This window comes from Tiliqua scincoides, chromosome 5 (genome assembly GCF_035046505.1).
Source record: "Tiliqua scincoides isolate rTilSci1 chromosome 5, rTilSci1.hap2, whole genome shotgun sequence".
NCBI lineage: Eukaryota > Metazoa > Chordata > Lepidosauria > Squamata > Scincidae > Tiliqua > Tiliqua scincoides.
Genome location: NC_089825.1, coordinates 6,686,032 through 6,699,563, shown reverse-complemented (window position 1 = coordinate 6,699,563; position 13,532 = coordinate 6,686,032). Strand labels below are relative to the sequence as shown.

The 13,532-nt window shown below is 40.7% G+C and overlaps 1 protein-coding gene across 2 annotated transcripts in view; it reads right to left on the bottom strand.

The window, feature by feature from the left end:
• The window catches only part of NUB1 (negative regulator of ubiquitin like proteins 1), a 28,298-nt gene that overhangs the window by 6,796 nt on the left and 7,970 nt on the right, over positions 1-13,532 (bottom strand). For both annotated transcript variants that reach the window (XM_066627707.1, XM_066627708.1), the window contains exons 5-11: positions 10,510-10,580; positions 10,171-10,365; positions 8,238-8,326; positions 8,009-8,115; positions 7,386-7,572; positions 943-1,050; positions 598-750 (exon numbers count right to left, since the gene is read on the bottom strand). In XM_066627707.1, coding sequence (XP_066483804.1) covers positions 598-750; positions 943-1,050; positions 7,386-7,572; positions 8,009-8,115; positions 8,238-8,326; positions 10,171-10,365; positions 10,510-10,580 — 910 coding nt within the window. The remainder of the gene's footprint in view (positions 1-597; positions 751-942; positions 1,051-7,385; positions 7,573-8,008; positions 8,116-8,237; positions 8,327-10,170; positions 10,366-10,509; positions 10,581-13,532) is intronic.

Here is a 13,532-nt window from a genome sequence, read left to right as displayed (position 1 = left end):
TGAAGTGATACATGGAATGCATATTAAGGCTACAATCCAAAGGGTACTCTATATTCATATTTTTACTGGGTTTCTCTCAGAAAGTGGCCCCAAACTGTTCTTTAAAACTGGGAGTTGAGAAGCTGTTTGGAATATGGCATAAATGTATTTTTAATGGAGGAAAACGGCAAGTGGGAGAGACCAGCCCTTTCTTTCCCTTAACAATGCAGGGTTCCAACAGCTTGGCTATGGTAGGACAAAACTTTTAAAATTTATTATCATTAATTTTGGTATAGCAACATTTATTAAAAGCATATTTACTTCATTATTTAATTCTGGAGAATTAAAGTCCCCCTTCCCTTGCAACTTCAAATCCTTAGGGAAAACACTACCCTATGAAAAAGTACACCCTTAAAGAACAGTCTTTTATACTGCAGATCTGGTTCTTGAACATATTCTCTTTAGTCCTGCAGCAACAAACATACCAAACAGCAACCATTCAATGAGCGTCTAACCAGGTTGGTAGTTATTTTGCTTCTTCTTGAGTCCTATCGTTTACTGTACCACTATGCCAGAAATATGCTCATGGTACAGCACAGGACCTCCAAGGCACCATACCTCTCTCCTATTGGAAATATGACTGGCAGCATGATCCACATTCCCATCACAGGCTCGGAGACCCAGACGAGCCTCTTGAGCGGAGAATCCCAGAAGCAGCAAACTGTTGACTTTCTCAGGATCTATGAACAACTCTTGGAACAAGCCATGTGCCTTCAAAAGAGAGAAAATAAATACTGAATGAAGGAAAAATGCAGAAAAAAGCTTTCTGCTTATAGGCTGGAGGGCGTGGGGAACAAATACGGCATAACCTGCTATTTGTCCAATGGGACTTACTCCCAGATAAGGGTGCATAGACCGTTACAGCATTAGAGAGGAATTAGAGCCTGACACTAAAAATCTTACCTTCTGAAGATATTCAGCAGCCTCTTTTTCTTTGCCATTATGATAATGGCTTATTCCTTGAAGCAAATAAAGTCGCAAAAATAGAGCCTTCTCTCTACCTGAACTTCCCTAAGAAAAACAGAAGAATTTCCAAATGAGAAAACTTGCAAGCAGTGGCTCATACGCAGAGCTCTGGGGCCTTCTGCTATTTAAGAACAGCCACTGATGTAATTTACAAAACATGTGCGTAGAGCACAGCTCTGGCCTCACAAGGACACCAAGGGAATGATGCTTGTGTATGAAGCTGCATACAAGCTGTGATCTCTTGAAACATTGCAAAACCCAAAACAAATATGCCTGCATTCTCTGCAGAGACAAGAATTCACTGAACTGGGATGGAGCTACAGAATAAGGCTGGTTCCTGTTAACAGTTTTAACCTATAATAGAAACCTGAAAGCCAGGCGCATGGCCAGTAATTCATGAAATGCTTAACATGAAATTCAATCCATGAATTGCCCAAACACAGGGCACACCTGCAACATTTAGCCTTCTGAGTCACTTCCTTTGTGTGAGTTTCCTTATCTAGGCAAATTGACCCCTTAAAAGGTTTGGGGCGGTGGGCACGACTGGGAAGATAAGCTTCTTATTACTTTCTAATGTTACTCAACAATCTGTGGAAGACCTCCCCTCCAGACAGGATTCTGTTTCAAGATATTGCCCTCAGCCACCAGCATTTGACACATTACTCTCCCACATTCCTATTAACTCAGGACTCCTGCAAAGGGACAACCCACTCTTGGAAAAGCCTCGCTGAAATGCTTGGCAGAGTGCTGAAAGAGCACTGTGGCTCAGGGACAACTAGTGATGTGAAAGCCTGGGAAAAAACTGGAAAAATTCAGAAAAAACGGTTTTTTCCCGTTTTTTCTGAAGACTTTTTTTTGGTTTTTTTTTCTGAAAAATTGGAAAAATTGGAAAAAGAAAAAGATTATGGAATGTTTTATTTTAACATGAATAAAATATTTAAGACAAGCTGTTCAAATATTTTCCAAATCATTTCTAAAAAATATGTATGGTATCAGATTATTCTAATTTCTGTGCACTGAGGACAAGCAAGTCTGAGGTTACAAAGTGAACTCTCCAATGCAAGAACAAGATGCATTTCTTCCTTTAGGAGGTGCTGCTATTGTCACAAGAAAAGAAAAAGGTTCCATTTTTGTTTTTGCATGTGGGTGGGTACGTTTGGTTCTGTCTGTCCTCTTCACTAGGCCTCAAAGCATTGGAAGAAAATAGAGAGCAACAAAAAGGACCTGAAAGTATATACTTAATTTAAAAAGGTAAGAGTTTACATTTATCTGATTCCAGAAAACTGAATCATTTAACTACATTACTTTATCTTTATAACCTTGTGTAAATAATGATTTAATTACTCCTAATCTGATTCTTTACTTCCCCCACCCACAACCATAGATTAATGTCTTCTTGCAAACTAGCCATTCAATTATTTTTCTTTCCTACTTCCCTCAGGAAAATGGTGAGACCAACACCTAGCATATGGAGGCATTTTCACAATGCAAGTTCTTCTAAGAAAAAAATGTGATTTGCAAATATTGTTAGATGAAATACACATTTCCAAATGCTACCAGGATGACAAAACACATTCTTGTATGTAACAAGTGTCCTGTAGATATTAAAAAATCCTTCATGGATCTAAGCGAAGAGGACCACAGTGATGAAAATGCATATCGTTTTTCTCAATGTTCTCGTTCAAGAGGTCCTCTTTCTACTCCATCTGTAACATCAACAGCAACACAAAGTGTTGTACCATCAGCAGCATCTTCAAGTAAACAGATACTGAAGACAGCTGCATCCAAAAATTATTCAATCATTTGTAGACAAGATGACGCCTGAAGATCAGGAAAAAATTGATCAAGCTCTTGCAAGAGCAATATATTCTTCTGGAACACCATTTTCAATAACTGAAAATACGTACTGGCAGGAAGCTTTGAAATTACTGAGACCATCATACCATTTGCCCAGCAGACATTCTTTGAGCAAGCCTCTTTTGGAGTCAGAATACGAACTTGTAATGGAATCTGTGCAAGGAAATATTAATGAAGCACTGTGTCTTGCACAACTTACAGATGGATAGACAAATGTGAGAGGAGAAGGAATTATAATTTTGTAACAACAACAACAACAACAACAACAGGTATTTATATACCGCCTTTCTTGGTCTTTATTCAAGACTTTATTCAAGGCGGTTTACATAGGCAGGCTTTATTAAATCCCTATTAAATAGGGATTTTTACAGTTTCAAAGAAGGTTCTTTCTTTCAAGAACGACTACATTCAGTGGCCTCGAACTGGCGACCTTGTGGATGTTATCTTCAGGCAGACGGAGGCTCTACCCTCTAGACCAGACCTCCTGCAGAGTATATCAGCTATAAAATATGTGAAGTCCTACAGAAAATTGGGAGTGGTAAAGTATTTGCTTTGCTGACTGACAATGCCAGCAATATGAAAGCCGCATGGGAGATCATAATGGAGAAGTATCCATATATTACTGCAATAGGATGTGCATCTCACGGGCTCAACTTGCTTCTTAATAATATTATGAAACTGGACACCCTTCACATGATCTTTAGACGAGCAAAAGAAGTTCTAAAACATGTAAAAGGTACTCATATTGAAGCTGCAGTTTTCAAGAAGAAGCAAGTAGAAAAAAATGCAAAGAATAAAATAGTGACACTGAAGCTCTGTAGTAAAACTCAGTGGGCTGGAGTGGTGATCTCCTTTGAAAGTTTAAAAAACATAGAAGCTCTTCAAGAAACAGTAATAGTTGAAGATCTTAAAGTACCCAGGAGTGTGAGAAATACTGTTCTTGATCAGGATGTCTTCTGGGTTCAGCTGCAAAATCCCCTGAAGATTCTAAAGCCAACTGCTGCAGTAATCACTGCATCTGAATCAGATAGTGCACTTTTGTCAGAAATTCCTTATCTAATGACCAAGATAAAAACAACTGTTTTTGAAAATCTCAGTACAGTGATGCCTCGCAAGACGAATGCCTCGCGCAACGAAAAACTCGTAAGACGAAAGCGTTTTGTGATTTTTTTGGTGACTCGCAAGACGAATTTTTCTATGGCCGTGCTTTGCAAGATGAATTTTTTGCTTTTTTTTTTGGTTTGTTTTAAATCGCGATTCGCAAGACAAAAATTTCGCAATACGAAACAACTTGTGGAACGAATTAATTTTGTCTTGCAAGGCAACACTGTATATCTTCACTTACAACTATAGAAGAAAGTAAAGTGATTATAAAAAAAGGAAGAATTTTGTTGCCATCCAAGTCATGCTGCTGCAAATCTGCTGGATCCAAGATTCAAAGGTAGAAATATAAGTGATGATAGCACTGTGACGGCATTTGACTGGATTACAAAACAAGCATCACACTTAGGACTTGAGGTTGGGAAGGTACTTTCAAATGTTGCAGAATTTAGAAATCTTCAGGGATTTGGTCCAGGAATGCATGCTGGGATTCTGCCAAAATATTCCTCCTGCAACATGGTGGCAAGGTCTTTGCACAACACAGCCTCTGACTCCTCTTGTTACTCATCTTCTTCAGATTTCTCCATCTTCTGCAGCATGTGAAAGAATCTGGCCTATGTTTGGAAACACTCACACTAAATCAAGAAATAAACTGACATGTGAAAGGGTAGAGAAGCTTGTTTCAATCCGGGCAAACCTTCAGTTTTTAGAAGTCCATAATAACTGTGATAATGACAGACACAACAAAGTAGCTGCAGAAGCAGAGACTAAAACTGATACTGATAATTAGTTTAGAAAATTTCTGATTAAATTTCATTGAAACTTAGTCCCATTCCCTTCTATACATTTCCCCCCTCTTCAATTCTTTTAATGAGAGTGAGTTTTTTTTAAAAAAATTTAATACTGTGGAGAGGAAATATGAATAATTGTTACTTCTGGATTTTTAAAAATTGTTTTGTGAAGGTTTTCTTGTCTGTTCCACATAAACTAGTAAACAGTTCAGGAGACTGTAGTTCCATTTGTTACAATTACAAATAAATATTATAAAAAAAGTAAATTGTTTTTGTATCCAAACAATTATTACGCTATATTTTTAATATGCTAGTTGTGATAATTTTATACCAAGTCAAATTGTCCATAGTCATATTTTATGTTCCTAAAGTAACAGAGTGTCTTTCAATCTGAAAAAGAAAAAAAAAACATTTTTTTCAATTTTTCCAAAAATTTCCATTTTTTTCTGGAAAAACGGGTTTTTTTCCAAGCTTCAAAATTTCTGGAAATTTTACATCTCTAGGGACAACCCACTCTTGGGAAAGCCTTGCTGAAATGCATGGCAGAGTGCTGAAAGAGCACTGTGGCTCCTGGCTCTTGTGACCCACCAGTCACTCCTCACTTTCTGCTGCCAGGGGCTCACGTATTTAGGTTGATAGGTAGAAGCGCCTTCCCAGAGGATTACAGGGGGATTAGGTTTCACTACTTTTGTGGAAGTTAATTGGAATAACAGGGTTGAATGTCTGTGCTGTGCACAGGAGGATTATTTCTTTTCTTGTCATGCTAATTCAAAACTCCAAGCCTCACAGGAATGACAGTTGTAGACTGTGAGAAAAGCACAGCATTGTGCTTTGGCCATTACAGCAACAGCAGAATTTAGAAGTTCATAATAGTCATTTGGCATTACATACAGGTGAGTGTCACTTAAGGAGCAGATACGTTCTCTGATCCCAATTGTTATGCGATTAGGTCATTAAGTGAACACTCTGCCCAATCTAGTACCTTTGTTGTGTAAACAGACACTCCCTACCAGACATTAGCTGGCTGCATAGGCTACTGGAGACTGATTGCCTCTTCTATGGATTAAGAGCCTCTTTGTTGGGTAAACAGAAACTCTGTTGCAGGCTATGGGAGACCTGACTGCCTCATTAACAGCCTCTTTGCTGTGCTTTGACCACTGTTGCATATGCGGTCCATCGTTAAGTGGACGGTTGTTAAGGGACACACACCTGAACACAGTCACCTTAGGAAAATACTGTTTGGTAGAACAGAGACATGTTTTTAGAGCATTCATTCACATGTTTTAATAGTCACACCCATTGTGTGCAGAATTCCTCCCCCCCCCCCCCCAGATATTTATACACCACCTTTCTTGGTCGTCAGATTTGTCCACAGACTTTAATTCAAGGCGGTTTACATAGGCAGGCTGTTTTAAATCCCTGTAGGGATTTTTACAATTGAAGAAAAGTTCTATCTTTCAAGAACCGCACAACATTTCAGATGGATCTTTTGTGGCCTGTTATCACTTTCTGGCCTCCAGATTCCTCCCATGCAGGCTGACAAGCAGCTCCTTCATCTCTCCAAAGAACAGGTGGAATAACTTGGCTCGGCTTGTCAGCTGCTTCAAGGTCTCGCCATTCACAGTGCCAGGGGCCTCGACCTGACGACCTTCGGATGTTATCTTCAGGCAAACAGAGGCTCAACCCTCTAGACCAAACCTCCTGCCCTCCTGAATTCTAGGGTACACCTCAGTTGACAGTAATTAATCAGGCCTGCTGCGTTTTACCATGCCTTTTTGAACAGAGAACACTGCTGTTGTTCAACATGAGCTGAAGTTGTGCTCCAGAACACACGTGATGCTCCACCTGTATCTGTGCACTCCAGGGGAAGATCAGTAGCGGCAGGCAAGCTGCTGTTCACAGAAGTTTGCCTGACATTACAGGCTCTAAATGTAGCTTTCTCTCTGTCCACTGAACTGTATTTGTTCTCATGATAGTTATCAAGAAGTACAGTTCTCTCCTTTTCAGGCCTCCTGTTTGATTTTGGTCTCTGAACTGTATAAATTCATAGGTGTGAGCAAATGTGTATTAAAAAAGACAATTGGTATTCCAGGATACCAATACCTTCTGAGGAATTCTAAGGTTTCCCAGGTTACTGTTTGAAATTATGTCATATACAGGCTGGTGATGCAAAAAATATTTATGAAAGGACTCCTATAATGGCATCATTTGTCAGAAAAAACAGCGAAGTGAATCATTCTGCTTGAATTTTTTTCTCTTTTTTGTAGAAGTTTGAGAGCTCTTTTGCCTGTTGGACAAGTTTGATTTCCATAATTGTACCTGTGTTGCAGGATGTACAAAAATGTTACATCAGATGTCTTAACCAGTTCAGAGAGGACCTACAACACAGAACTTTACAGTAACCATTCTATGTCTATAAATCTTCTGGGTATGTATTAGATATCTGAAGCTACATATTGCACATTCTCAGAAAGTATATCATGACTTTGCAAAAGTAAGAGGCAGTCTGAAGCACCAAGGACAATTAGCTATATCGGAACAGTCCAGATTTCCAAATCCAAATAAATTCTAAATGGTAAGTGCCAACTCCCCCTCCCCCAACACGCAAAAAGGAGGACCTCCGTAGCCTACTTTTATCGTGACCAGTCTTTCGTGGTTCTCTCCGTAACACTTCCTGAAGCAATCATGGGCTGCAAGGAGCTTCTTCTCAGCATCATCCAGGCAATCCAGCTGTCCCAGATGGAAGTAGCACCAGACTATATCCAGTTGCAGCACTGCATAGTTATCAACAGTGGTCAGGAGGTCTGAACCACACTCACTGAAAAGTCACAAAACAAATTTGGCACATCGCATTTCAGCACCGTTCAAAGAACTGACATGCAAACAAAGTGAGAACTGCATCAAGTAATGTTTAAGTTCCCTTACATAACTGATATGCTCCTGAAGCACAGTGGCTTAATGAAAAAGTATCTGAACCAGAAAGTTCAAATCCTTCCTCTACCATAAACTCACAAGGTAGCTCTAGGAAAGCCACACTGTCTCAACCCACAACTGCAAAACGGAGATGATAATGCTGACTTACGGGCACCAGATGTGCAGTTACTCTGCAGCAAAATCCATCCGTGAATGACATCCACGAGTCACTCCACACGTTCATGTGAATTGCTTGGAACACTGAAGCACTATTTCAATGCGAAACTTTATTATGTCAGAAGTTATTATGTCAGAAGATCTGTCACATGACAGATCCTTACCAGAAGTGTGTATCTGCATCCAACAGGAATGGCAGTGCCATTGCATATTCTTTTTTCTTCAACAATGCTCTGCCTTTCTCGTGATACCCCATAGCCAACAAAAGGGCCTGTAAGGGAAAAAAGAAAAGCAAAACAAAATGTTTTACTAACACTGAACAAATGAAGCAGAACATATTCACCCAGGGGAAGACAAAAACAGAATAGGAACTGCCTTCCAGCTTACGCTCACTTTTTTGGCTTGCGGAGGAATTCTGATGGTTCTTCCAGTTTGGTTTGCTATGTCGAGATATGGTGTCGTATCTGGATCTGAAGAATCCTCTGCAACAGAATATAAAGATCAGATGGAAAGTCACTCCTTGTAACTATTACAAAGAAGACTGCCACTTTGCTCTGGATCCGTCTAAGTTCAAGTGTGCAGGATATTAGAGGGAGAACCACCTGAATTGCTGTCAACATTTTTGTAAGAAACTCATCATGGGAATGGGTTGGATTTATTTGGAATATAGTTCTGTATTATGAAGAGCTAATTCCAGAAGCACATAATATCTATCTTTTAATGCAAAACAATACATAATTCTGATTTGAGGTAACTGATATATCCTACTACTGCAGCAAAAGTCCTATGCAGACAACCACCCAACAATTAAGTAGATAACTCCACTGCTAATTTTACAGAGACTGAGACTACCCAGTGAATCCTTCTGAACTCTGGCTCTAAATACAGTGCTCTCTATCTGTCCATTGAACTGTACTTGCTCTCATGATAGTTATAAAGAAGTGCAGTCCTCTCCTTTTCAAGTCTCCTGTTTGATTTTGGTCTCTGAACTGTATAAATTCATAGGTGTGAGCAAATGTATATTAAAAAGCATAGATATCAAAGAGCGAGGACTACCAGGAGAAAAGTTTGCTCACCCAATTCATCATACTGACAGGCTCTTCGTTGGGACATGATATCTACAAACTGGCACATCCAGTAGCATGGTGCCCCTTATGACCATTTCAGAGTCCAGAACCATAACAGATGAAATGACAGTGGAAGCACTAAAAGGGTGTCTAGAGCTTTGTTTGTACTTGGTGCCAAAACAGTGCCCCATGTCAAACACACAAGCCAACACTTAGTTTAAAAATAAAAATCTGGCCACAAATGAGATTTTGTTCTGCATAATGTGTCAGTATTTGATTGACAATTAGCATTTTTCTGCAGTGATCAACGCACAACCATATTTGGTGCCCTAAGGTAAATATGGAGAGATAACTTTATTAGAGGACTGGGGTCAGGTTTGGAAGTACATTCATCACCAGTTTCTTTTCTTCTCCTCAGGCTCTGAAAAAAAAGCATTCCGCAGATTTAAGAGATGGTTCTATTTGGAAGAAACTAACTATCAGAAGTCATAACCAACACCCCTCTCTCTGGACAGTGGTACAACCATTTCTAAAAGGTCCGATTTCCTAAAATTTGTGCTTAAAATAAGGTGAAGATGCATGTACTTGTGTGTAAATACACAAAGTGCTTAAGCATATGGAATGCAGGGCCAGATTAACAGCTGAACACTGTTCCACTTGTCAGTGTGGATCTCTGTCATGGAAACCAAATAGACTCTTAACCTGGGTGAAAAACTGAGTCACTACATCAGTCTTCACCCAGATCAGGGTTTTCCAAAGTGTGTGTTGTAACTCACTAGTGAGTTGTGAGCCTATGCCATGTGGGTTGCAACCTGGGCCCTCCTACCTGCTCTCGCCTCAATTTGGCTCCAAATCAGAGATATTGTGGAGCCAAGGGGAGGCCCCTTCTGGGTCACACCAGGCTGGCAACCCACTCTGCAGGCTTCTGCAGGCCTCAGAATGGCCTGCAGAAGTTTCTGAAAGCTATGGCCAGTTTTTGGATGGTGCCTTCTGAAAACTGGAAGTAGCTTTCAAGGCTTCTACAGGCCATTCTGAGGACTGCAGAGTGAGTTGCTGGCCCAGCGTAACCTGAAAGTGGCCTCTGGGGCCTCCCCGGGCACCACCAGGAGCACTACATCAGACAAGGCGAATTGTGACATGGTAAAAATTGGGAACAGCTGACTCAGATCATTGTGCAAAATGGTGCAACATTAACGTTTTTTCTTTAACTTGCTCTGTCACTCACACAATAGTTCTATTTTGGGCAAAGGACACCTGACCTCTTTCAGCAAGTATTTCTAAGCCTTTCTTCGTTCGTTGCATCCTTTTACTCATTTCTTTTTTCTTAATGGTCTCTTCCTCATGTCTCATTTCCTCTTCTTTGACTCTTTTCCTCGTTTCCTCTTCACTACGCTTCAGCTCAAGCACCATGACCTTGACGTTGTGTGTTATGCCTTGCTCTTCTAGCGTCTTTCCTGCAAAATGGAAGAAGTTAATTCCAAGTGAGTTGGAAGGATCTAGGAATAAAATATTTAGAAATATGGATTTCTAAGAAACAAAAAGTCACACTCCCAATTAAACACTTAACTATAGCTGTATTAAAACACAGTATTACATACCTAGATCAAGTTGCTTCTTATTTATAATGATTTTGATACAATTTTCTTCCAATCCATATGTCTGTGCTATTCTGTGAAGCAAAGTAATAGATAGTTACTGAAACCTATTCTCTTGTAGGAGAATATTTTTGAAGTAATTAGGACATTATTTGTAACTATTGTTCTTCTAGTAGTCATCTGTACAGACACACACAGTGAAGTCCTTTGAACGTAAGCAGCAAAGCTTCCAGAGCTTGGTTAAGCATTCTGCTCTTGCACTTGAGTGGGAAAACCATGTGCACAAGTGCACAATGCTCAATGCCTCTGTTCCTTTTACAGCCACCTCTAGGTTTAAATCACTGCATTTGAACAGAGCTCAGGCTGTGCCAGACCTTGTGTTTCTACAGACAACTTCTCAAAAGAACTATAGTTCTATGTAAGCAACCTATCCTTCTCCATGTCATAAGAACATAAGAACAGACCCACTGGATCAGGCCATAGGCCCATCTAGTCCAGCTTCCCGTATCTCACAGCGGCCCACCAAATGCCCCAGAGAACACACCAGATAACAAGAGACCTGCATCCTGGTGCCCTCCCTTGCATCTGGCATTCTGACATAGCCCATTTCTAAAATCAGGAGGTTGCACAAAGACATCATGGCTTGTAACCCATAATGGATTTTTCCTCCAGAAACTTGTCCAATCCCCTTTTAAAGGCATCCAGGCCAGATGCTGTCACCACATCATGTGGCAAGGAGTTCCACAGACCAACCACACGCTGGGTAAAGAAATATTTTCTTTTGTCTGTCCTAACTCTCCCAACACTCAATTTTAGTGGATGTCCCCTGGTTCTGGTGTTATGTGGGAGTGTAAAGAGCATCTCTCTATCCACTCTGTCCATCACCTGCATAATTTTGTATGTCTTAATCATGTCCCCCCTCAGGCGCCTCTTTTCTGGGCTGAAGAGGCCCAAACGCCGTAGCCTTTCCTCCTAAAGAAGGGGCCCCAGCCCTGTAATCATCTTAGTCGCTCTCTTTTGCACATTTTCCATTTCTACTATGTCTTTTTTGAAATGCGGTGACCAGAACTGGACACAATACTCCAGGTGTGGCCTTACCATCGATTTGTACAATGGCATTATAATAGTAGCCGTTCTGTTCTCAATACCTTTTCTAATGATCCCAAGCATAGAATTGGCCTTCTTTGTCTCTCTGCAGTCACACTCAGTGGAGACTAGTGAAGTTCCCTCTTACCTGGAGATGGATACAGATCTGTCAGAAGAGGGTGTCCTGCAGAACAGCACACCCAAGCAAGACATCAGCTCTCAACCTTGTGTCTAGGACACAGTGCTTGACGATAGTCAATGATGTAGACCACGTTACTTTCCACAGTTCTGGGAGTGGAAGACTTCTCAGACTTACAGTGAAAGATGAAACCAGTCTGCCAGAAAACGCCCTCAAATAGACTGGTGACTCATTTTTGGCCAACTGATAGCCAAGGTGATGGTCTTATAGTCTAGCCAAGCAGCTCTCAAACTCCCAGGGAGCTTGAGAACCGCTGTAAGTCCTTGCTGATGAGTGGGAAAGGCATTGATGCGATCCCTGGGATTGCATCGCTAAAAGGGGTGCAGGGGCTGGCTTGTATTTACCAGTCCCTGCAGCAGCCTCCCAGGGATGTGGGGAGCCCTGCATGATCCTCCACAAGGCTTCCCAAGCTGTAGAAAGTGAAAATGGAGTGATCGTGTCCCGCCTCCAGTTTGCAATTGTAAACGGGAAGTGGGGTGCAATCGCTCTGCTTTCACTTTCTACAGCTCGGGAAGCCCTGCAGAAGGTCAAGTAGGTTCCCTGCACCCTAAGGAGCCTGCTACAGGGACTGGTAAGTACATGCCAGCCCCTGTGCCCCCCTTAGCAATGTGATCCTGGTGATCACATCGCTGCCTTCCCCCTGCCCCTTAAGGGGACAGAGTCCAGGGCCCTCAGGCTGGGGCGTTGCGATTCCCCCCCCCCATTGTCTTCCAAGTCATTTTTCTAGTGGAAAAATTTGAAAGATTGAGAAAAATAGAAAAAAGCATTTTTCTTAATGATTCATATTCATATTATTCATCATTCATATTTTTCATTATTCTCTACCGGAATAATGAATTCTTTTATGTCAGGGTACTATAATCCCTGTACAATATAGATTATAATGTAGAAGTCTTTTGTGTGTGTGCGAGATGGACAAAGGGAAGCATTCTTCACGATGTTGCTTCACCAATGGCAAAAAGGGACCGAGGGATTGGGTGTTCCACCTGCACTCAAGGCACATGACTGTGCATGAGATTTTCCCACTCAAATCCAGGGGCAGAACAGAATTCTGATAGCTTCTGAGTTCAGCTTTGCAACAATGCAGAACTCCACTGTGTGACTGCACAAAGAACTTATTTTTCAGAATCATTTTTACAACTTTTCTTTTTGCTCATCAATACTATAAAGACCAAATCATAGGAAGTTCACCATTTTAGAAGCTGTGTGCAAAGAAGATGTACATGTATATTCATATATGATGTGCATGTTCAAAGGAAAAGCCTTAACTGTAGCTCTCAATATATAAACTGTAGGTTAAAAATAACCTAGAGATAACTGGTTGGCAGTTCCATTTTTGTTGATTCTAACTGTATTGAGGTTGCAATCCTACATAATCCCTAATTTGGAACTAAGTCTCAATGAATTCGCTGAGAGATATGTTTGAATAAATATGTATAGGATTCAGGTGCACCCTTTCATAAGTGTCTGCAATATGCATGTCAAAAATACCATTCCCTGTTAAATCTAAGGGATGTTACTATGCTGAATTTCAGACTATGAATGTTCCTGACCTAGAAGATATCCTATGAAGAACGACATAAGAAATACTTAAAGAAAATAAAGAATGTTTCACTATTTAAGGATTTATATAGTGCCATCAGTCTATATGGTATTCAACAGGGACCTGCCCTGAAGGACTTACAATCTCTTACAAGGGAGAGAACGGTGGAAAGCGAGGGAAATGCACACAAGGTTAAGC